The sequence below is a fragment of the Amblyomma maculatum genome, chromosome 11, assembly GCF_055883805.1.
Source record: "Amblyomma maculatum isolate TAMU_Amacu chromosome 11, ASM5588380v1, whole genome shotgun sequence".
NCBI classification, from domain to species: domain Eukaryota; kingdom Metazoa; phylum Arthropoda; class Arachnida; order Ixodida; family Ixodidae; genus Amblyomma; species Amblyomma maculatum.
Genome location: NC_139354.1, coordinates 109,638,740 through 109,662,271, shown reverse-complemented (window position 1 = coordinate 109,662,271; position 23,532 = coordinate 109,638,740). Strand labels below are relative to the sequence as shown.

General features: G+C 43.6%; 1 protein-coding gene and 1 pseudogene across 2 annotated transcripts; one reads left to right on the top strand and one right to left on the bottom strand.

Moving 5' to 3' along the window:
* Window positions 1-5,119: 5,119 nt before the first annotated feature.
* LOC146174650 (uncharacterized) lies at window positions 5,120-22,723 on the bottom strand. Of its 2 annotated transcripts, XM_084583835.1 has the most exons (3): window positions 21,808-22,715; window positions 14,051-14,211; window positions 5,209-5,364 (listed from the first exon to the last, which is right to left on the bottom strand). In XM_084583835.1, the coding sequence occupies exons 1-2, from the start codon at window positions 22,535-22,537 to the stop codon at window positions 14,096-14,098; spliced, it is 846 nt and encodes a 281-aa protein (XP_084439961.1). In that variant the 5' UTR covers window positions 22,538-22,715; the 3' UTR covers window positions 5,209-5,364; window positions 14,051-14,095. The 2 variants fall into 2 exon arrangements, with proteins under 2 accessions (XP_084439960.1, XP_084439961.1); XM_084583834.1 differs by lacking the exon at window positions 14,051-14,211 and having other exon boundaries at window positions 5,120-5,364; window positions 21,808-22,723.
* LOC146174651 (uncharacterized) lies at window positions 11,231-12,232 on the top strand (annotated as a pseudogene).
* Window positions 22,724-23,532: the final 809 nt, after the last annotated feature.

The window sequence follows — 23,532 nt, the reverse complement described above, 5'->3', positions numbered from 1 at the left end:
GGCAGCACATTTGACGTGATAATGCTGACAGAAACATGGAGCACAGATTGTCGACACGTGTTTTTCGTTTACCTTCCTACCAGGCTTTTTATGTCAATCGGGCTAGTGGTCGTGGTGGGGTATGCCCATTTGTCAAAAATACTTTCACGTGCGAACTATTTGTAACTTTCTGTGCAAGCACAAGTGACTATGATTTCCTGTTGTTGAAATCACAAAATACTGTAGTTCTGGTTGGTGATCGATCTCCGAATGGAATGATGACCCCGTTTTTAGAATACTTAGATGATTTTATTTGTAAATAATTATCATTTAGACATTATTTTTGATGGGGATGTGAATATATATGTGTTAAGCAGTGATTACTCAAATATTCAACTGGAGGTTCTGCAAGGCAAATGACCTTGTAAATGTCATTAACATTTCAACAAGAGTTACACTGAATACGTCGACATTAATTAATATTTTTTTACAAATATTTGTTACAATTTTGTTACAAAAAAAGTTTAACTGGAGAGAATTAGAGCAGGAGCTCTTATGGTTCAGTTGAGTGACCACATGCCCATTTTTTGTGCTGTAGAAAAAGCCACACAAAAACAAGTTTGCCCGCAAATTTAATACAGCGTGTTACACCAAAGAATCTCGTTATGTCTAGAAAAGATTTTAATCACATCATGGGATAGTGTGTACAGGAAAAGAGATGCGTGCGCAGTTTACGAAGAACTGTGTAATATTCTTAAGCCCGTATATTAGACTGTTTCGCTTTTATATGGCCGAAGAAAAAACAAAACTCCATAGACTATGGGTAACCCCGGGCCTGGCAGCAAGGAAGAAAAATACCATCTGGCCGGTTTATTAAGAACAAAGACCCAGATGATCTGAAGGAACTTAGAACTTACCGCAATTGTTCAGATAAAGAAGTGAAACGAACTCGAAAGCAGCATTTAATTATTTGTTCAGCTCACTTTCTGGACGCACAAATGCACGAATGAACCTACACTCGCTGTTAAACTACAACGTTAAGAACAAGTCAGTTCGCAAAATTAAAACCAATGACACCGAGGTGTTGGCCAAAGCGTTTCTTGATCTTGGTAGCAACTCCTAGGTAACGGAGGTAATAGGTAGTCTACGTAACAGCTGCGCTATTGATATTGATGGGATGTAAGTGAAGCCCTTCAAACATGTCATTTCTTTTCTTGCACCCTTCAGAACTCATGTATTCAATTCATGCCTTCAACAAGCGATATTTCCACACCAAATGCAAGTTGCTCGTGTGAAGGTACTGTACAAGAAAGGTGGCAATAACAGCATGAGAAATTACCGATCAGTGTTCATATTTCCTCTCCTATCAAAGGCACTTGAAAGAATTATTCTCAAAGGATTTTCAAAATTTGAACAAAAACAATATAATAGTTGATTGCCAGCATGGTTTCCGTAAAGGTCTTAGAACTGAGTTGGTACTTCTTGCACAAAAAGAATATTGTTTAGACTATATTGAAAAAGGAAACGTCATACAAGGCATATTTATAGTCTTTTCAAGGGCCTATGATCTTATTAATCATGATCTTCATGCTCCTTAGGAAGCTAGAAAGATATGGTTTGCTGAACGTCGCTGTCTCGCTAATCCACTCATATTTAAAAAATGGAAAGTAAATAGTAGACATCGAAGGATTTTGCTCAGATACTTTAGCAGTTTCTTGTGGCGTGCCGCAAGGTAGTATTGAGGGGTCATTCCTTGTTAATGCCTACGTAAATGGTATCGTCAGTCTAGCTTCAGCAGTGAAATTTGTCATCTACGCAGATCAGATGGTACAAGTGCATTTTTTTCATCAAAGGAAACCGATCAAATTCATGCTAATGAAATTCTAGCTAAGCTAGAGAAATGGACAGAACAAAAACCCTAAACCTTAAAAAGACAAATGTACAAAAAACAAAGGCAGTTTTTTTTTTTCACGCAAGGTAGAGAAGTATAGCAATAAATAAAAGCGTCTTACTAAAATCAACCCCAGTTGATTGGTCTCATGGTTGCCGGACCATAAAGCTGATTTTGCTATCAATACATATTCATTTTAAAACTAATACACTGGATGAGCTCAAATTTTGAGGATTTATAATTTAAGGTGCATGGATTGAAATCCAGTAATCAGTTTATGCTCAAACGTTAGCTGTCGTGGCCACTTTAACGTTCAATCAGTGAAAAATAAAGAAACAGGACTTAGTCTTTTTTCAGCAGCTAGGCAGCACATTTGACGTGATAATGCTGACAGAAACATGGAGCACAATTAAAAGATTAGGCGTTGTCTTTCACGAGACCGTGTCTTGGAATGAGCATATAAATTATTTAACAAAAAAAAAAATAACTCGCAAGTAGTTTGACTGATATACCGAAACAAGAGTACTGCCCCGTAACGTAATGCAGTTATTCTATAATGCATTATTTTGCTCAAGACGTAATTACTGCCATTTAATTGGGTCCTCTAGAACACAAAGCAATCTTCATTTATTTATGTTCTGCAAAAAAGGTTTATACATGCTGTTGGAAGCGTTCCTGTGTGCTACTATCCCTTTCAACTCTTATTTGCAGCATATAATGTATTATCTGTTACAAAGACATATGATTATCGCCTCAGCAAACAATATACAAACCAGGTAAAGAATAATACCTGTTTCTTATGCCCATAACAAACCTATAACCTCATTCTACTACATATAACATGCGAAATTGTGAGAAATGACAAATTGGCACATGCAGGATTATGTATGGTTTGCACATGCTAAGGAACTGGCTTCCAAATTATTAAACGCACTACTTTAAACAAACTTCGTGATCACTTTTGTAATTAAAAGACGCAGCATCATAATATCGCTGGTTATGTTTTGTTGTACAGTTTCATTTCCGATGGTAAGCACTTGCCGGAATTTCATGCTCGCTTTTTCGAGGGATGCCTTTGTATGGGCTATCTCTCTCAATTTAATAACTTTACTTTTGTTGATTTTCAATGTACGCTCTTTCCGACGTATGGTGTGGAATTTTACTTTGTGCTTCTTTTTATTTTTGTATTTATTTATTCAGGTTTCCCCTAAAGGCCCTCCAAAGAAGGGTATTACATAGGGGGGGGGGATACATTTGTAAAAACCATGATGCAATTAGCAACAATTACAATAAGAACCAATAAATATAACATCAAAAGAGGAAAGAAAAACAACACCAAAATATTCTACACATTTCCGTCACAGTGAAGTAGCTCTTGGAATTTTTTATGTTAGTTTCTGTAGCGATGTGCGATGGCAAGTTATTCCATTCAATGATAGTACGAGGTATGAATGAATCGGCATAAGATGCTAAATGACACTTTGCGCGTTTAACTTTGAAGGCATGATCAAGTCGTGGAAAAATGACATCAGGTGACTGAAACAAATCACTGCGCAGCAGTGGATGGTGATAAAGCTTATGGAAAAGTGTTAACCGAGCGTGTTTACGACGACATGATAAGTCTTCCAGTTCAGCACGTTGTTTTAATGCTGTGACGCTAGTGGAAGGCGAGTAGTCTGAAAAAATAAAACGCACAGCACGGTTCTGCAAGGATTCGATGTTGGTGATAACATAGGCTTGATCAGGGTCCCAAATAGCCACGGCATATTCAATTTTAGGGCGTATTAGAGCGATATAAGCAAGTTTTTTAACATGGATAGGAGCGTGTTTGAGAGTACATTTAAGAAGACCAAGTGAACGGTTAGCAGCAGCTAGGGTGAGGTCGATATGGTGATGCCATGTTACATCAAACTGAAGGTGCACGCCAAGGTATTTGTAAGTGTTTGTTAGTTCAACAGCATTGTCATTGAGCATGTAAGTGTTTTAAATGCGAGCTGTACGACGAGTGAAAGATATTTGTTTAGTTTTAGAAACGTTTAAAGCATAATGAGCTTACTGCGTTCAGGTCAGATTGTAGGAATTGGCGGTCACTGTCATTAATAATGTTACGGTAAATTACGCAGTCATCTGCGAAAAGACGAACTCTAGATGTTACACAGGCAGGTAAATCATTAATAAAGATTAGAAAAAGCAAAGGACCAAGCACGCTTCCTTGGGGTACACTAGACGTCACATAAGTCGAAGAAGAGTTAGAATTATTAACTGAGGTATACTGAGATCTAGAAAAAAGAAAGTCCTTAATCTAGGCGAGCACATTAGGGTGGATGTTAAGCTGTGCTAGTTTTAGTAAAAGTCTGATGAGGGACCCGATCGAATGCTTTTAAAAAATCCAGAAAAACTGCGTCGTCCTGAAAGCCTGCGTTAAGTTATGATTGTAAGCCATTGACGTCCGTCCGTCCGTCCGTCCGTCCGTCCATCCATCCATCCATGAGTTCGGCAAGACTTTTAGGGATAGCAGTTTACCTTCCTTATGTAGCGCCAAAACGGACAACACGCAGATATACAGGACACGCGCATAGGGGCAGTCAGTTTGTTATCCTGATCTTACTTTGATTCTCGGCTTTAGTGTTTTGGTCAATGAAGTTGTTCATGATTTGGGCTGTTACGAAGGCAGAAAGGTTTGCTATTGGTTCGTTAGTCAGGGAGTTAATTATAAAAATTTTAAGAATATTTCTCCTGTTTTCTGATAGTTCATTTTTATGTCAGTACGGCCCCTTTTCAATTACCGATCACGGTTTATTTTTGAAGATTTATCCATACGGCATGTATAGTATAACGTTTCTAATATTCTGTCGCTTTGATTCACCCTTATACACAGAGGAAGGTCCCGGGGTGCCCTGTCTGGTAGACAGACGGGGAGACCGTCGGTCGGGGCTATACCACGGCCTCGACCGCTACCGCGAGTGGTTTCTTCCCTCCACCTTACAACCTATCGCACGGTACGGATAACAGCTTCCGTATGAAAGCTAGGGTCCGTGGTGGCGCCAGTCACCAACAACTCGTTACATAAGGTGTCCTTGAGGGGAAAGTGCCATTTAGTTTTTGTATAGAAATGCTTAATGAACCTTGACCGCGCGCTGCAGAGAGCTGTAGTAGTGAGAATCACATTCCTTTTTCTTCACTGGTAGGTACCAGTTGTTTCTCTTGCGCGTTGGCAACAAACAGAATTTAAATGTTAAATCTCTATTCTGTTAACGGTGTTTTTCAAGGTGGGCCTTGTGAAATTGCGCACCGCAAAAGGCGCAGTGTATGTTTCCAGGTGAAGAAGAGAGGAAACGTCAGGACGAGATTCACTGCGTGTTCAGCGTGAATGTACAGGCATGGGCGCACGTTCTTGGATTGTAATTGTTCCTTCTGCCGGCTGGGTAGCTGATATCGTTCTCCAGGAACTTCCATTGCTTGGGCGATTGTATGCATGCTCTTCTCGTTCGGACCTGGTGAAGCAATAAAATATATGAATGAGATGACTGCGCCAGTTTTGAATATGCAAGTAATAATAGCAGTTGAACAAGAAAAGAAGGAAATCGCATTCATTCTTTTATTGGGATACCACTTTATTAGGGCTAAAATAGCTACCAGGTTAAAGATTACTTTTTTTATATTTTGAGCTACCATTTTTGTCATTTCCAGCAAACGTATTGGATTCAGTTGAACGAGGTTTGCACGAAGCTCCCCAAATGCGCTGTACTGTTTACATAGTGCCGGCGTAAAGAATAAATACCATGCGTTTTAAAGCGACAATTTTTGTGCCTCATGCGTGGCTGGAAGAAAGTGTGAACAGAAATTGTGATCAAGAAAGGTCGGAGGAAACATTGTTCGCACTGACACTTCAAGAAAGAAAAATTGCGAGGGTTTAAGCAAGGCGTGACCTAGTGATAGAACGAAAGCTGCGAGTGTTGCAGTGATAGCCTCTTTAACATATTTAAGGAAATTTCTTACCCAACCGTTGTTTTGCAGCGTGATATTAACAACATTTCTGCGTGGTGTGAAACTTGGCTAATGAAACTTAACGTATCCAAATGTAAAGCAATGAAAGTAACACGACTTCCTAACAAGGATAACCCACATCCGTACGTTCTTAATGGCTCTTCTTTAGACTGTTTCAGTATATAAGTATCTTGGCGTACACATCAGCAGTGACCTCTCATGGAAAACACACATCGAACATTAAGTAACAACGCTAATCGCATGCGTGGCTTCCTTCGTCGTAACTTTTCACTTGCTCCGGTTTCGTTAAAGTTAATTCTCTACAAAACAGTCGTTCGTAGTAAGAGGGAATACGCGTCTTCTGTGTGGAATCCTAACATCAATACTCTTATTAATACCTTAGAATCTGTTCAGAATTGTTCAGCTCGTTTTATTTTGAATAGCTACTCCCGTTCATCTAGTGCCACACTCATGAAGAGATCTCTAGATCTCCTAGATCTTTCGGTGCGGCTTCATTTTTCTCGACTTTCTGCATTCCACAAAATATATTACAGAAATGAATCCTTGAAGCAAAGTCTTTTCACTGCTCCGAGTTAGATGTCATCCCGCATCGACCATCGTTTTAAAGTTAATGTTCCAAACTGCAGGACTAACCAGTATTTCTACTTTTTCCTCCCCAAGGCTAGCTCAGACTGGAACCACCTGCCCGCCTGCATTGTCTCCATTGCCGAACCCGAAGCGTTCAAATCTGCGCTTCATCACCTATGTTAAAAATTCTCCTTGTTCTAATGTTTGTATAAGTAGTTAAACCACTCCTATCTGTAACGTATCAACGGCCTTGATATTTACCAAATAAATAAATAAATAAATAAATAAATAAATAAATAAATAAATAAATAAACATCCACTTTTCAAACCGTATGAACTTGCCTGCGTGGCCTAAGGGTAACGTGAATGCAAGGGTCCTGGCAGGCTGATTCTGATATCACCTCCCATATGAAAGGAGAGGCTCGAGTTGGGAGCTCCTGCCGAACTTAACATCAGGCAACCCTACATCCTGTCAGTGCACAATCGTGTCAGCTGCCATATATCGCCTGCCAACTCTTTGAGGCACCCCTTTCAGGCACTGGCGAAATGCTGAAGGGTAGCGAAGTGTAGCTTTTGCTGCAAAATTCCAGTTGATGGTTTCGGCAAACCTGCTGGGATTGTGTCGGGCCAGATTCCAGAAGAATAGGATCGTTTACAAATTTCAGTTTGAAACATACGAGCTTTTGTAGCGTCTTCTCCGTCTTGCGGGGTGCCACGGTAACACGGTACCAAGCCGATGGCCAGAAAACCTAGCGCAGTATAGCTTACGCTACAAAAAGCTCTCTCCACCGAGAATCGATCGAACCAATACCCCTCCGATCCGCTGCCGAACGCGTTAACCGACTGACCCACGGCGGGTTTTTTTTTTTTTTTTTATTGCGGGGAAAACGTTTTGAAAAGAACTCGAACAGCTCATGCCTGTAACCACCGGGCTGCATTAGGCGAGTCCACACCGCCCCCCCCCCCCCCCCCCAACTAATTCCTCACCATTACAAATGTCAAAATATCGGGACGCACGCACACAACCATCCAAATATACGGTAGCCAGCTAGGTGACCCTCCGCTGGGCTCGTTAGAAACAGGTCGTAATTCTCCTTGTGTAACGTAAGGATTATAGTAGCGATGACAGTGACGCTGTAGTTTGGGATAATGATGATGTAGTGATGACAATGATGGTGCGTTTAGTTGATAATGGTGATAGCAGAGATAGTGAGGATGATGTAGTTATGACAATGACGACGCGGCTAATGAAAAACAGTCCTGTAAAAGTGGATTTCGGCATTTCCACTCTTAAACAGACTTAAACACAGTCCTGTAACTTTACAAAGTCGCCCCACTTGAACGTATTTTAATTACTCAGCCCTAGCTTCATCTTACGTTGGTTAGGTACCTACCATAGTTTAAACACAACATACATCGACGCTGTTCTCTTTGGTGTCCTAGAGTAGGTTAGTCTTTTAAATGGTCGTACAAGTGCAGAGCTAAATGCCTTTCGCGACGGAGGCGTGTTATCGTAATACAAATCTAATTATGTTTCGGAATGTTTCATAAAAAAACCCGCGGCCATTATACAAGCATTTATAGAAAACTTATAGCTGTGAAAATTCCAAACTTTCGACGCAAGTCACGGCAATTTACACAGGGGCTAATTACCCGATGACGTTTTTTTTCTTCGGTGTTCATAATGCTTGCGGCAAAATTAAAAGGATCTAACACTGGATATATTACAGGTTTCACAAAAAGCACAAGCAATCGTCAGCTCTTGTTATGTGGCAACCATCGCCGTAGTTCCGCTTACAGTTTGAGAAAGCGCGGGAGAAAACAAAAAACTTTCTATTGTGAAACACTTGTTTTAAAGAAAGCGAATCATGCACGTGACGAAGCGTTTGAGGTGACACCTTCTTTCCTGCCCTTGCCATCGATAGGACACATGACAGGCGCACTACGAGCGATTATGCTCCAGCACATCATTTGTACTGCCTAGGTTTGAGCCTGTAAACCGTCTAACAGTGAGCGTAACTGCAATTTCATCATGCTGTACAGTACTAAACGAACAACTTCCAGGGAGTGATACTAGAAAACGCGCTGAGGAAAAAAAGATGCCTGTTATTGCGTCATTTTTCATGAAATGGAAACCTGGGAACACGGAAGGATGAACACGTTAAGTCCATTTATGCTTCGTGATGAGCGAGTGGTGCTTTGGTCTTAATTTAAAATAAGAATACAAATCAGGGCTGTCATTATAGCTGTAGGGATTAAAACATCGTCCTGCCAAACTTTATAACACTTGTACTCCATCCACTTCGTATCAGTTTGCTTGTCCTGAGCACCCAGCGTAAATGCTATCACAGTTGCCATTGCGCCATATAGGACCGTTTGTTCTGCAATTTTCGTTTGCTCTAGCAGCTATTCATATACTTATGCAGAAATATGTTACTAGCTAAGATACCTTTCCTTTTTGTCGTGCCTCAAAATGTATCGAGTGAAAAGCATAAATACTGCATGATGTTTTCCAGCCTTGTGCCCAATATACGCAAACACGTATATATGCTTCACTACATGATTAATAAAATAATAGTATTCACTAGCTAGCTAGCCATAAACGAATGTCTCGCGACAAATTTTGATATGTAAACTCTTGGCTGAATGGACTATTCAGCAGCCTGCTTGTACTGACATTTAACCGTCGTGAGTGACACCGAACTCGCGGGACCGTATTTTTGTTCGATACACTGACTATACTTACGAACCTAGTACTTTGAACAAAAAGGAGGCATGGATTACTGTTAGGTCATATGAGAATTACATGCGATAGAGCTTTTAATGTAGTTTCGCTTATTTTATATACTAATCAACATACCGCTGTAATTCACCATAATAAATAGCAGGCCACCGGACAAAGGTACGTAGCCCCGATTTAATCAAGTCGAACGAAAGTACCTGCATGGTCAAGAGTCTGACTAATCCTGGCTGACTCGCATCGTACTCGGAAATGAATAGTCCCTATGAGTTTGGTTCCCACCTCTTAAGTGGCGCCCAAATTCGCGAAGCCTTTTAAAGTAAGATTTTACGCTTAGGATAACATCTAAATGGCTGCGTGGGAGCCCTATTGACTGTACACAACATGCCTCATGAAACTTTCTGACAGCATTCTGTATAAGGTTTACCCCCTCTATGTCGACGCAGATATTGCCGTTGTCGCTGCGGCAAGGCCTAAGGCGTTATGTGCATCAGCCGAAGACTGCTTGCCCCTGCGAAAAAAGTGCTATGCTGGTAACCTGCTCTAGATTTCAGGAGGCGTAATTTTTCTTTTCTGTGTGTTTGTGACAGCTACTTATTTCACACTCACTTTCCGTACTCTTTTCTTTGTCTTATCGCTGCCTGCCTCTGTTCTTTTGTCTTTTTTGGTCGTTTGTATCGGTGGCCAGGGAAGGACATTATTGACGAAACGGCTCAGGACACGTAGCCATACGGACGCTGCTTTCTCAAAAAATAAATTCAGGGTGGCTCAAGCTTTGCCTTTTCTGATGGCACAACTATTAATCAGCGTGCAGTACTTCGACAAAGCTTACTCTAGGCGCACCATTTATACTGCTTGCACGCCATGTGTACTGCGGCAGCGCAGCCCTAGTCCTGAGCAGTGGGAAGACCTTCTAGCCGACTCGAACGCTCAGCATCAGCTCATGCTGGTGCAGCAAGCCAGAGCTGCTGCTGAGGCCAATGGACTCTTGTACCAAAGACTGCCGACCATTGCTCTTTCCTAACCCACCTCCCCTAGCCCCAATTTCTGCCAATAACATTTATTAATCAATCAATTTTCAAACAATTAATCGCGTTTGCCTGTGAATGCCGCGTGCTGTTTGTACTGCCTTCGAGTGATAAGTACTGCGATGGTGTACTATACGACCTCGGGTTTCCCCGTGACGCCGCATGCTTTTTACACTGCTTGCGCATCATCTGTACGGGAGAGTCTGGAGGTAGGGATGGTTGGAGGAGCAGAACATCTGGTGTATCTCTCCAGCAACTAGTTCAAAACGTTCTATAGTTGCTCACGAGATAGAACTAGCATATCGATAGCCTGGCTCTAATGGCGGACGTCTTCGGCGGGTTCAAATTGCTGTGACAAGAAATTGTCTGATTCACCTGTAAAAAGTAAGAATCTGCTATCTCAATTAAAGCTTTCTCATGTATAAAGAACTCGGGTATTGCTAATACCCATTTTTCTCAAAGAAGGCGCATCAGCGTCCTACCTCGTACCGTAAAAGGTTTGGGTCTAAGGAGACAACTGTCGTCATGGAAGGTTTATTTCTTTGGGTGGTGTAGCTTGGGAGGAATGGGACAGCCAAGATCATGGTTGAACGGGACACTGTCTCATCCATCCTGACATAAGCCTAGTGCTGTGACTAGCGACTGAGGTGAAAGGCTGAGCCGCATTAGCCTAAAAAGCAACTAGTTTCGCTTATCTCACATTTTGAGCTTATAAACTTTCGGTTGCATGAAAATGGCTTGCGATAATAGTCAGGCTGGCTAGATAAAAATTCGCGTGAGGACAATTTAGATGGGGAACTAAAGAGGCATTATAAAACGATCACATTGCTTCATTTACGAGCTCTGATTGCTACCGTACTGTTCTGTAAGCCTCCCTGGTGAAGGGCGTAAATAGTAGGCTACAGCTACACTGCTCTTTATTGGATGCAGTGAATTAAGCGAAGCAAACTTAATAGGGCTTTGTGAGGGTACTTATTTATATTTGCATGCTATTGCTCCATTTGAATGTTCAGGATGATGCCGAGGGTATACAAGAAAAAGCATCCCGAGAGGGCTCGCAGATTGAACAGTTTGGTGTTGGAAGTTGTGAGACAGGTGTGAGAAGAAAAGAAAAGTATAAGGGCCGTAGAAGCTCTTAAGGTATCAAAATCATCCCTTGATCGAGCTGTAAAGAAGTACAACGTTTGCAGTGCGAGAGGCAGTATCTTGTTCAATTCCAACTTGGCCTGCGGTATGGTCTTCACAGCAGAAGATGAAGTGCTCTTGAAATAATGTTTGCTTAAGACAAGCAAGATGCATTATGTGCTTACAAGAATGCAGGTTCGTTCACTGGCAACTCAGTTTGCAACAGTTTTAAGCCGTAAGTGTCCAACGTCATGAGAAGTCAGCAAGGTAGCTGGAAGAGACTGGTTTCTGGGCTTTATGGACAGTCATCCTGAGCTATAGGTTTGATCGCTTGAAACGACCAGTCTCGGTCGGGAACGAGCTTCAACAAGCACAACATTGATGTCTGTCTTTCAAATCTGAAAGGCGCCTACGACCGACACAAGCTAACTCCCCTCCGCATCTACAACTGTGACGAAACAGGCTTGACAACTGCCCACAATTTGCCACAGATTGTCGCAGCACATGGAGAGAAGCAAGCTGGCCAGGTCACATCCGCGCAACGCGGAAAATTGGTCACAGTCTTGTGCGCCGTCAATGCCGTAGAAAACTCTCTGCCACCGGTATTTTATTTTCCACGGGTGAGATTTAAATATTTTTTTCTGAAAGGCGCCCTAGACAAGTCCTGGACTGGCAGGCAGGTCAGAGTGGACCGTTGATTTAGCATTACAGCGCATTGTAAGATATACAAGGTACTCGAACGAAGAACCAATTCCTTTTATTATTGACAATCATGAAAGTCATGTCAACATCAGCACGATCAACAAGGCCAAAGAAAGGGGTCATTCTGCTGACCTTTCCTCCATTGTAGCCACTGCTTGTAGCCACTTGATGTATTCGTATATGGACCATTGAAATATCGTTACAAAGCTGCTTGCAATGACTAGCTTATAAAAAACCCAGGGAAGGCCATATCCATCTACAACATTGGGGAACTAGTGAGATCCGCCTAAATATCAATGGTAACGCAAAATAACATAATCTAGGGGTTCCGCAAAACAGGCATTTGGCCTTTCAATAGCGAGCCCTTCACTGTGGATGACTACATGATATCGTCCGTCGCTGACAGACCAGAAGATTTCACTAGCGGAGAGGTCCCACCACAGGCAGTCACTGCAATACGTGAAATAGATAGTTCCAGCCTTCTGAAAATGTTTTTGAACACAGAGACAGAGACTGATGCAGTCCGAAACAACATCAGAGATGTCGTCATGCCCATGGTCAATGAAGCTGCATTGTCTTCGATGTTTCCTCGCAGTCGCATTGTACCGAGCGACCTTAGGCCGTATTTTAAGGCTGCGCCGCGTAACCCAAGGCAAAAAGGAAGGAAGAAAATTAGCACTAAAGGGTTTACAGACGCCCCATAGAAACATGCAATCGAACAAGTAACTGCAGGAAGGTTGACACGGCAGCATCAGAAAAAAGAGCGCCGAAGACAGCTAAGACTGCCCCCAATATACGTCCAGTTAGAAAACTGCGTCTCTGCAAGGTCCACAGCGCACCGAGTGAAAAGACAGCTGCTATTCCCTCTGACGATTCTGAAAGTGACATTTCAAGTGTCAATCATGAGAGACACGACATTTCTGAGGTCGAATGGCCGAATGAAGCTTTTAAAGTGACAAAATGTGATTTTGTCCCTGTGAGGTTTTGTAAAAAAAAAACCTCATCTATTACGCGGTTAAAGTCGAGAGCAGTGACAGCTTGTAAAGTCAGCGTTCGGATCGTTCGAAAGAAAGACGAGACCTCCCAGTTTTCCTTTCCTCTTCAGGAATATAAAGTAATTGTACCAATAACCGACATTGTTATGAAGCTGCAAGTTCCAAATACTATCGGGGGAACAAAGCACCCGCAGTCCTGCTACAAGTCTGATGTGGAAATATCAGCATATAATGTTCGGTAAAACGTTATCACAACATTCCACACATCGCATTCCTCCCAAGTGATGTCCCACTCCGCCTTGAGGGAGGGATGGGACAGATTTTTGCTGTTGTAAACTGTCTTTTTTTCCACTTCCCCCAGAAGCGATAGCAAGTATTGATTCTCAGAATTTGCAGCGTGTTTTGGGTTTTATTGTAAGCCATCAAACATCTGTGTTCAAAATAAAAATATCTGAAAATTTATTTATGAAAAGTGTCCCATTCCTCCCTGCTCTCCTACTGCTATAGATCAGTACGAACTCGTGTTTTCATTTGGACGCCGCATACTTGTGCTTATTTTTGTGTTAAAATAACGGAGAACAGCAACGCCGCCATAGACTTTCTATTAATGCTCTTGCGCTAATAAAAATGAATTCATTTACCATTTTTTGCAATTCAGGGAATTCTCGCATGCTTTAATGTGCCTGTGAAAATGACTGCGACCGTTCAGAATTAATCGTCTATTTAGGAAAACTATATCGCTAAAAGCTTTCTATAAAGACAGTTGAGGTAAAAGGTTCACCGGTTTAAAACTTCAAGGCCACGTGACACGCTGCAATGGTGGGCCTTGATTTTCTACTGCTTGGATTTGTTTATTGTGAACTGAGAACGCACAGTACACGGGCACCCTGCTTTACGAATTTATCAAAAACTGGCCGTCATGGCCGGAATTGAACATGAGTCCTTGGCTTCAGAAGTTGAGCTCCCTCAATAATGAAGCATCGCAGCCGGCTCGTCTTGAACAAATGTGCCTCACCTGGCGAAGGTGCACCACGGACAATGGGACCGAAGCGATGCTTGCTCATGCTTTCGGGTGCATATAACGCATGTGCCGTTTGAGTGCCTCTGGGGAAGGGTAGTTCCGCCAGCACGTGACGCAGCAAAACAACCGGAGCGGAGTGGGAACGCTGGCGCTATCTATAAGAGAGAGAAAAATATGAAATTCTTTCATCAAAAGCGGCAGCCTAAAGGCTCATTTCCCTCTACCCTTGCAGTTATGTCAAATGTAATCTCTTGTCTGCTTAGGTTTACAGATATTTGAATATGTTGGCTCCAGAGCAACGGAATGGCAGCTGTAACCCGATAAAAATCAAATAGTCGCCCTTATTTTTTTCCATAAAACAATATGCCAGAAATCTGGGCAGCATTAACTGCGCACTCGGTAAGCAATAAAATGAAGAAAGGATAGCATATTTCTTCAGCACAAGAGCACAAAATTAAAGGAATTTTTTTTCACGCCATCAAGCCAAAAACTGGTGCATTCGAGCTTTGCCGCCTACGTCACTAATGACGCCATCGCCAGGTTTTTCTGACAGCCAGGACATCAAATGCTTTGTATTAAAGATCTATTTGCGAACACAAAACAGTCGGCCGGCACATGCGCGATATTTGGATGAAATTAAGACAGATAGACAATATTTTGATGAGGTGTTCATTTTCAGTGTGTACACCAAAGAAAGCGTCGTCGTCTCGACGTCTATCCAGAACCGAAACTGAAGCGTAACATATGTTGAAAATACTTGCGAGGAAACCTCTTACATCCGGTCCCTTTCACATAGCAGCAGAATGCTGTCCTCGAGAATAGTAACCCTTCAACGGATCCAATACGCCGTCCGAAATTCATACGCCGTTGAATTTGAAGCGGCAATTTCGGTACTAGAGTTTTCGGGCTCTCTTCGGCGTGCGCTGTCAGTGACCTTCAAGGCTCAGCCCTTGATGGTCAGTGGTGAGACCGATGGTCAAGCCATTGCATAGGTCGAAGTTCAAGTCAAGGTGAAGCCGGGGACATCAAGGTCACTTCAAGATGAATCAAAATCTGGTCACGTAATTTACTCTGGGCTCGCTGAGGAGCCGAAATGCAGCGTCTATGTCATAGGAAGTGACGTCACGCTATGCTGCGTCAAGTACGTGACGGAAAGCGCCGACGTGAGTAAGAATGAGTTTAGCGGTGCTTTAACTTTGGTAAACCGATTAAGAAGCGGTAGCTTAATGATGATTTAGCCTGGCAAAGTCTTGTTTTACGGTTCGTTGCGTTTATTTGGTCCGAACGATGGTTTACCCAGGGGAAAGTATTGTAGGCTGTCCGTTCAGCGGTTCTTTGGTAGTTGCTAGGCTAAACCATCTTGAAGCTATCACTTTTCACTCGGTTTAACCAGATATAAAGCACCGTAAATTTTTTACTTGGTCGCGACCCTAACTAGCGCATTTTCAGTACAGCGCAGAGAAAGCAAGCGATACACTGTGCGCGGCGCTGCGCAGTGCCCTATTTGATTCTCCTAATCCCGCCACGACAGCGTAATTGCCGTATTCGTAATGGCCCTTCATGTCTCGGAACCTCATTTTGCCTGCTATATTCGACGCGTTCGGCCAGGTATTATTGACTCATTCCTTCCATATCTGTGAATTACTGTGAAGCAGAATCAGCAACACAACTGTTTCAGCTACCGCCAATAAAAGGTTTTTCCGCAAGCGCCAACGCGAAGAACAAGCTTCGTTTTTATACCAGTGGCTTCGAGAAGCGATATAAAGATGTGGTCGCACATTTCACATAGCACTGCGTTTTCTCCCGCCATTTTTCTTGTGCCCATCTTTGGCGTTGAAGTTGAACGTTGAAAGTTCCCCTAAATATTTTAGACATGCAATTGTATTAGCGTTAGAAGTCTGTGTCTCCGTGGCACCAGGCCGGAGGAAGAACAGGGAACACACCGAACGCACCCAAAAGGCTAACACTGAGCGGGAGCTTTAGGTTTTCAGCGAAATTCGCTGTCTGGCTGCTGTTGCGTATGGGCAGCGTTGGTGTCGGTAGAGCGCACGCGTTCACAACAGACTCTTCGTTGTCCGGCTGTGGGTGAAATCATTTCACGGCGCAAATGAGGAGCACGCGTCCAGTCAGAGCAGTGGACGTGCAGCGCGAGCAGTGAGCCCGAGCACTTTGCCACCCCGAGCAGTGCACGTGCAGTAGTAGTGACGTGTTAGCCAGCAAGAGAGCACCGGACTCTCGGAGCCGAGGTGTAATATTTAACGCTGCACGGAACCTGTTCTAAGGAATAGCTGAGGTGAAAGATAGTGGCCCTTGAATTTGTACCCTGCCGGCCCAGCGGCGCTCTGCGAAAATGCTAATATAAAGGCTCTGTTTTGCAACCGGTTTCAGCCTCTAATGTTTTACGCCGGTATTGAATAACTTGTCATTTTTACGCCTACCGTTTACCACAACAGATAAGACTATCTGCACTCTTTCCTATAAATCAGTTCTAAAATCCATGAAACCTGTGCCGCGCGTTTCCTTCTTTGGGAGTTTTGGCCTACACCCCTGATTCTTAAACAATGTAAATTATCCCCGTCCGCCCTTTGTTTTGGTGTGAGAATTCTGCAAATATGCCGCTATACGCAACACCCAGTTTGCGCTTCTTTCGCTAGCAAATTTAGTGAAACAACGCAAGCACGACATGAATGATTCCATGCGAAAGAGTTGGCCTTTAATGAGACATCCGACCTTTATTCCCGATCATACATTCACCTGTCGAAGAGACAGGGAACAGTTGCTTCGCGAAACGTTTTCTTTTACGTCAACAAATGTGGTATAATTTACTTAGTACTGTAGGTTGTTAGACTCGGTGAAACCACACAACAAAGAAAACTACGCAAAACAAAGCTTTAAAGGCCTGCTGACACTCCTTGCCTCATGGTCAATAGAAAAAAAAACGTTTCAAGTCCTCTTGTTTGCATCTGCAGAAACCATCGGACAATGTCAATAGTACTGCCAACAAATTTGGCGTAGCTGTTCATTTTAAAGCCGTTTTGAAATTGTCCTGTCTGCTCTGTGACCAGAAAGTGCCAAGGCAAAAACAAAGATCGTATGCGAAATGAAGCACGAAACTAAGTTTGTTCCCTGCACTATTGGCGTGGCTTGCAGGATTCAACGCAGCTGTGGCGCTGCGTAGAAAGAACAGACTGGCGCTGTCTCACTGAGAGGCTCAGAGAGCATGCCAATTTCCCGGGATTGTATGGTGGCTCAAACTTGTTTTGCAATTCCTTGGATGCAAGCACACCAATAACAGGAATAAGAAAACGAAACAGCTGTGCAATCCTTTCCCCATGTCTGCAAGTTTTATCGATCGCGCATACCATTGTCTAACCTGGCAAATTGTGGAAGCTCTCAATATTTGTAGGACGAATGACCGCCTTGTCAGTGGCCCTTCTAATAACAGCCGCTGTTTCGGTATATTCAGTTGTTGCTGCAAGTAATGGGTTTCTGCGTTGGACCGCTCAATGCTTTGATCGTGTGCCTGCAACTTCTATATGCGCAAAGATTACCTCATTAGGTTTAATACACGATATTGGTATAGACAGCATATGATTAGCACTTATGAAAACGCCTGTCTAAGTGTTCTCGCACGATGCGCTGGTGATTCAAGTACAGCCTATACATTCTTTAACAGTACCGCGTGAGAGTTGGCTGCCCGGTGGCAGCGGCACCGAAACGAAGGAGAGCGGAAATCGGGAGAGGGAACGAGCAAGGGGGCGTAATCATGCTGCTTGGGCGAGTGTCGTCTGCTTGGCAGTTCTGCCTTGTCGAAACGAATCACGTGTTATTCCCGCGCTCTGCGAGCGCTTGTTCTATCTGCTGTATACTTATGGCTTCGATTGGTGCTAACTATAACGTTAAAAATATTGCTTGTCCCTGGTTCCATCTGCAGACATTGTCTCGAGAAGATTTATTTTGGAAGTAATCAAGGTTACGATATTTAATGTTCTCGACAATAATTTGGCCAAGGTAACGATTGCAAATAATTATTGGGCATGCTAGGTTTTTATTGCAAATGTGCATACTTTCAAGACATTATTCGCACTATATGCACATATGGCGGATGAAAGCAAGCAGTGATAGCTTCTTCAGGGACCGATGCCTACCAGCCGATTGTGGCAGGGGTTGCTTCGTACTAATAAGAACAGCCTAGCAAGCGAGGCTCACTGCAACAGCAGGAATTGTAGGCATGCCCTTGCCCTCGCTTGCCTTGTCATCTACTGCGTTTTCGGGCGCAGCAGCGCCAGACAGTCGACACTGGCGCGGTACTGTTAAAGAATTGACGCACTGTACATTTAAAGACTAATCGGGCCTCATAGGCTCAGAAAATCTGAAGCATTTTAAGCATGTAATTGATTAAGGCGGAAGCTTTATATGGCTCATATGAGACGCTTTTGGGCCGGAAGTTTTCCGCACAGGCTGTCCGCAAAATCTGTTCACCCCGCCGGGGTGGCACAGTGCTTACGGCGCCTGAATACTATTCCCAAGGACGCGGGATCGAATCCCGGCCTCGGCGGCAGCTTTTCGATGGCGGCGAAAAGCAGGGCACCCGTGTGCTGTACGATGTCAGTGCACGTTAAAGAACCCCAGGTGGTCGAAATTACCGGAGTCCTCCACTACGGCGTCTCTCATTGCCTGAGTTGCTTTGGGACGTCAAACCCCACAAACCAACCAACCAACCAAAATCTGCTCACTAGAAGTGGTACCAGTTACCTGCAAAACGTTATGACGCCATCAAGTCACATGACCAGAATAACTTGAAAAGCTGATGACGTCAGTAGTTTAAATGAGTCGCATGACCAGGATACCTTGAAGAAAAGTGATAACGTCATCACGTGACGTGAGCTCATATAACCAGGATGCCATGCAAAATAGTGTAGGTGCGACGACGGGTCTACTGTCTCAACAGCAGCCGCAACGCTCTGGCTTTTGCTATTCTCTAGTGCTGCTTTTGCTGTGCTATCAAAGGTTTTTTAGCTCGGTTGGTTAAAAATGCTCGCGAGCGCCCGCCACGCAGACTCCGCTTGTTGTAATTAAGAGAATCGATAAGCTGTGTATTGTCGTTCTCGGTATTTATGTTGCGTTTGCCAAGCAGTCTTGTGTCTATTCATCATATATTATCAGTGATAACCACATCTACCGAAGGGGCTCATGCGAGGGACCCTCTACCACTGTCTATGCAGTGACTGTCAAAAGCCCCTAACAACATATATCTCTATTGTGACTTCGCTCGAAGAACACTTTAGCTAGGGCTATCGGTTGAGACAGTCCTTTCTAGCTTCGTCACGGTCCTGGAAGTCACAACGTCGTACAAACGTGTAGGCATACCTGCAACTGAAACAAAGTTGGCATCCATGCTAACCGGATACAACGACCTGCAAAAAACGTGATTGGTAAAACTGAAGGAAAGCAAAAACTTCTGAAGTAGGATGGACAGTTGGGCGAGTTGGTACAATTGAATAGTGGTTTGAACAGCGCGAAAAGACGAAACACAAGAGACGCACAACAGACGAGCGCTGGCTCGCAACTGATTTTTTATTAGGAAGAAAGCGGATTCTTATACAAAAAATATGTCACATGATGTTACAAATAACGAAACCCTTGACCAGTCAAAATTCAAGCGATATCTTCTTCCTTCAAGAGCCACGTGGAAAACCCTATCAAACCCGTCGAACGATATCCTCCAGTTTCTGAGCATAAAACTGTTTTTCAAACGTGACCACTTATGTTTCATGTACTCCCCGAGGTCCCAAAAGCAGGTGTTAAGCTATTCTTCTGGACACCCAAAAATTGTAAAAATGAAATTGCTAGTTGTTGCATTCGCTCAAGCTTACTGAGCTTATATCATCATTGCATTCATGATAGTGTATTGCTACAGGTTCGTAGGCTAAAAACTTCAGGATTCCCGGATTTGGTTATTTCGGCAACATGTGAAAAGCTTTTGCGGATGGTTAGGAAGGATTTTCCGGTTAGAATAAGGGACAGCGCACAGAAGAAAAAACTAGCAGTGATTCCCTACATGCATAAGATTGCACATAACCTAAAAAATGTAGCTGGGCGATTCGAAATTAATGTTTTTTCGGCGCCGCAAATGTTGGGCGGGCTCTGCTGCGCTATCAGGAACCGCCAGAAAATGCTAAAGAAGAGTAACCCGTTTGAATGCCAGGTTTCGCATAGGTCGAGATTAGTAGATCGCGCCTGCGCTGTCGAATTCCACTGTCATGCAATAAAGTATACATAGGTCAAACGAGTCGGTGCATAAATATTCGTCTGCGTGAATGCCCCAATTCGCTGTCGTACACACGATATTCTCACTTGAAATATCATTGTAGGGCTTGTGGGAAAGAAGGAAAGCAGAATAACAAAAGTTGTCGCCCCTTGGTTTCAAAAACAAAGATTTTGTTTCGCCATAGGGACAAAACTACGAGAGAAATTACTGAGGCATATTACATCAGCAAGAAGCAGTCGCAGTGTGTCAGCCAGCCTTCATTGGTGCTTATCGAAAAAGAGGTTTCTTTTCTGGATAATATTTGGTGATAATTTATAATTTGTGAAACGGGCCGTTGGGGAGGAGGGGGAGGGGGGGCTTGCATGTTTGGTCTTGCTTGATAGGGTTTTCCACGTGGCTGTTGAAGGAAGAAGATATCTCTTGAATTTTGACTGGTCAAGGGTTTCGTTCTTCGTAACATCATGTGACATATTTTTTGTATAAGAATCCGCTTTCTTCCTAATAAAACAATAGTTGCGAGTCAGCAGTCGTCTGTTGTGCGTCTCTTCTTGTGTTTCGCCTTTTCGCGCTGTTCCACCCACTATGCGAAATTTCTGAAGTTATTAGGCATGGGTTATTTATTCCATTTGATTTTTGTGGTAAATTTCAGTGGGAAATTAGCGTATCACGTGGCAGACTGCAATAACGGTAACGAAATAAGCCGTCCATTCACGATTTGAGCAATGCTGACGTTTGGTGTAATTTATGGGGTTTAACGTCCCAAATCGACTCATGCTATGAGAGAGGCCGCATTGAAGGCCTCCGCAAATTTACACCGCCTGGGCTTCTTTAACATGCACGCACATTGCACAGCACACAGGTGCCTTGTTTTCTGCCTCCATTTAAAACAGCAGCCTTGGCCCGGATTCAATCCCGCATCCTGGGAATGAGCAGTCGAGCGCTCTTACTGCTGCGCCACCGCGGCGGGGCAAAGCGATGCTTAGGCGAACAAGCAAAACGTCCTAATGGCTAATTTACACTGATGGAGCAAATATACTTTACGGCAATATTTCTGTGTAGGGTCATCCACTTCTAGCTATAACACGGTCACTACTTTCAGAGCAATATTTTGTCCAACGCTAGCACAAATTGATGCGAAGCGATGCAAGAACAGACGGACCAAGAAGTGCTGGTTCACGTGGACTGTCAGTTAGCTTTCCTGTGCGGACAGTTCGAATTTAATGGTGCTTTTAAAGCAGTAACCATGGTCTAGGTAGATGTGGACGAGGCTATACATAGCAAGCACGTAGTAATTGAGTTCCAGTGTGGACCACTTTGTAATATTCGATAAAATGATTACGCATAGCACGGTTCTTTAAAATTCGTTGTATACATCGATTGCCGAGCGCATATCGCACACTGTTATTCTGGCCTTGAATTTTCATGAATAAACAGCAAGTCTATCATTTAAGTAATCACATGTGATGAAGATCGTACTCACCTTTTCCGTACTGAAGAGAAGAGGCTTGTTTGCTGTGGTAGACTCCTCCTAAATATAACCGAGGGTTCTCGAGAGTGCTCGTACTCGGCTGGGTTTCTGCTGGCGCTGAAGTCAGGCTCAGAACCCTAATGGCATCCTGGTAGGTCTCTTCGAGAGTGCCTCGAGTCAATTCCTCCAAACATACAATGTTGCCGCGGACTGCAGCGTGAACAGCCTCGTACACTTGCTCTTCAATGCTTTCCAATGAACAGCGAGTGGCAATCAGAGGTTGTGTGATCCACATCGCCACGTAGACGGGATTCGATGTGACGCTAAGAGGCGACTTCACCTTTGTCATCAGGCATGCATGGACAGCATTGTCGCGCGTTCTACAAGCATACGGTGCCCGGTCGCCGTCGTCGCTGCCGAGATCTTTTAGATGCGATGCCATGCGCTGCAGCACCATGGCACAGTCTATTCGCGTAGGCGTCTGAGCCAGACGGTAGAACTTCCACCCACGGATTGCCTGCCACGGCATACTCCAGCAATGAATTTGCGCTATGCACTCCAGGCGCATCGCCGTTGGGTGGACAGCTTTCAAAGCGTCGCAGACTTCCTTGGAGACGTTGCTCGGATCGAGGCGTCGCGTTCGTGGGAGCCAAAAAAATTTTGCTTCATCGAGGCGGCCTAGTTCGTGCGGCGATAGCGCGTTTAGTAAGGTCCTCACTGCTCTTAACTCTTGCGATTCCATCACAGCCGTTGCACTACTCTGTCAGACGATGTCTTAGCACTAGTGCGCAGAAGCCTGACATTTGCTACGTTGCCAGCTGGAACATCTATTTTTCGATATTCCACCGTGAACAGGCTGACGCGGTCGGTTGTAACGCCCACGTAGCGAACATACTTTGGCACGTCTCGATCAAAGGCCGATAAATAAAGAAAATCATTTTAAAATGATACATAGCATCGTTCTTATCGCGAGTGGAATAAAATACACGTGGCTTCCATTTGAAGATTTACTGCAGCGCGAAATCGCTGCACGGAGTGCTAAAAAACTTATTCTTTATCATGTCTCGAATACTATAACGTGGAATGTTGTGGAATAATCTGCGATGATAACGCCCTCCCCCCCAGCCCGTCTTAACAAAAAAAAGGGTAAAAAAAGGGCAGTACAAAATTCACCAACCACTTGACGGGAAGTCAAGATTCAACAAGGGTAGAGCACGTAAAACGCATAAGCAGCCGTCGCTTGGCCTCTTCTAGAAGTATGTTCGACGTTTTCATATATCCTGCAGTTATCTGAGCATGTGCAGTTGAAAAAAAAAAAGCTGTTGCAGGTGACGAACAAGCAAAAATATTTCTAAGCTTAGTATACTTGTCACTCAAAGCTTGGTAATGTTTAAATAACCAAAGGCGCATTGAGCTAGGTTGATGTTGTATGGGAACCTCGTCTCTAGTAGGCTCTGGGTGTTTTTACCGCGAAGGCATTACTTCGCTATGTTCACAAATTTCTGTCCGCAGGCCGCGTCAGCAAAATCGTGTCCGCAGCAGTTGTGAGTAATTGAGAAGTGGAAGAGGTTAACGAGTGGGGTCATGGGTTCGCAACTTCCTTTCTAATCGCCAGCAATTCAGAGTTGTTAATCATTATTCCTCTCCTCTCTCAGATGTTATGTCGGGTGTACCGCAAGGAAGTGTCCTTGGTCCGTTACTCTTCTTAATTTATATCAACGACTTACCGAACAACAT

Bases quoted from the DNA above. Each gene is read 5' to 3' on its own strand.
- LOC146174650 (XM_084583834.1), bottom strand. From the start codon at position 22,537: ATGGAATCGCAAGAGTTAAGAGCAGTGAGGACCTTACTAAACGCGCTA. The intron at 5,365-21,807 runs GTGAGTACGATC...TTGCTTCACCAG, and splicing joins TTCTCTTCAGTACGGAAAAG to GTCCGAACGAGAAGAGCATG.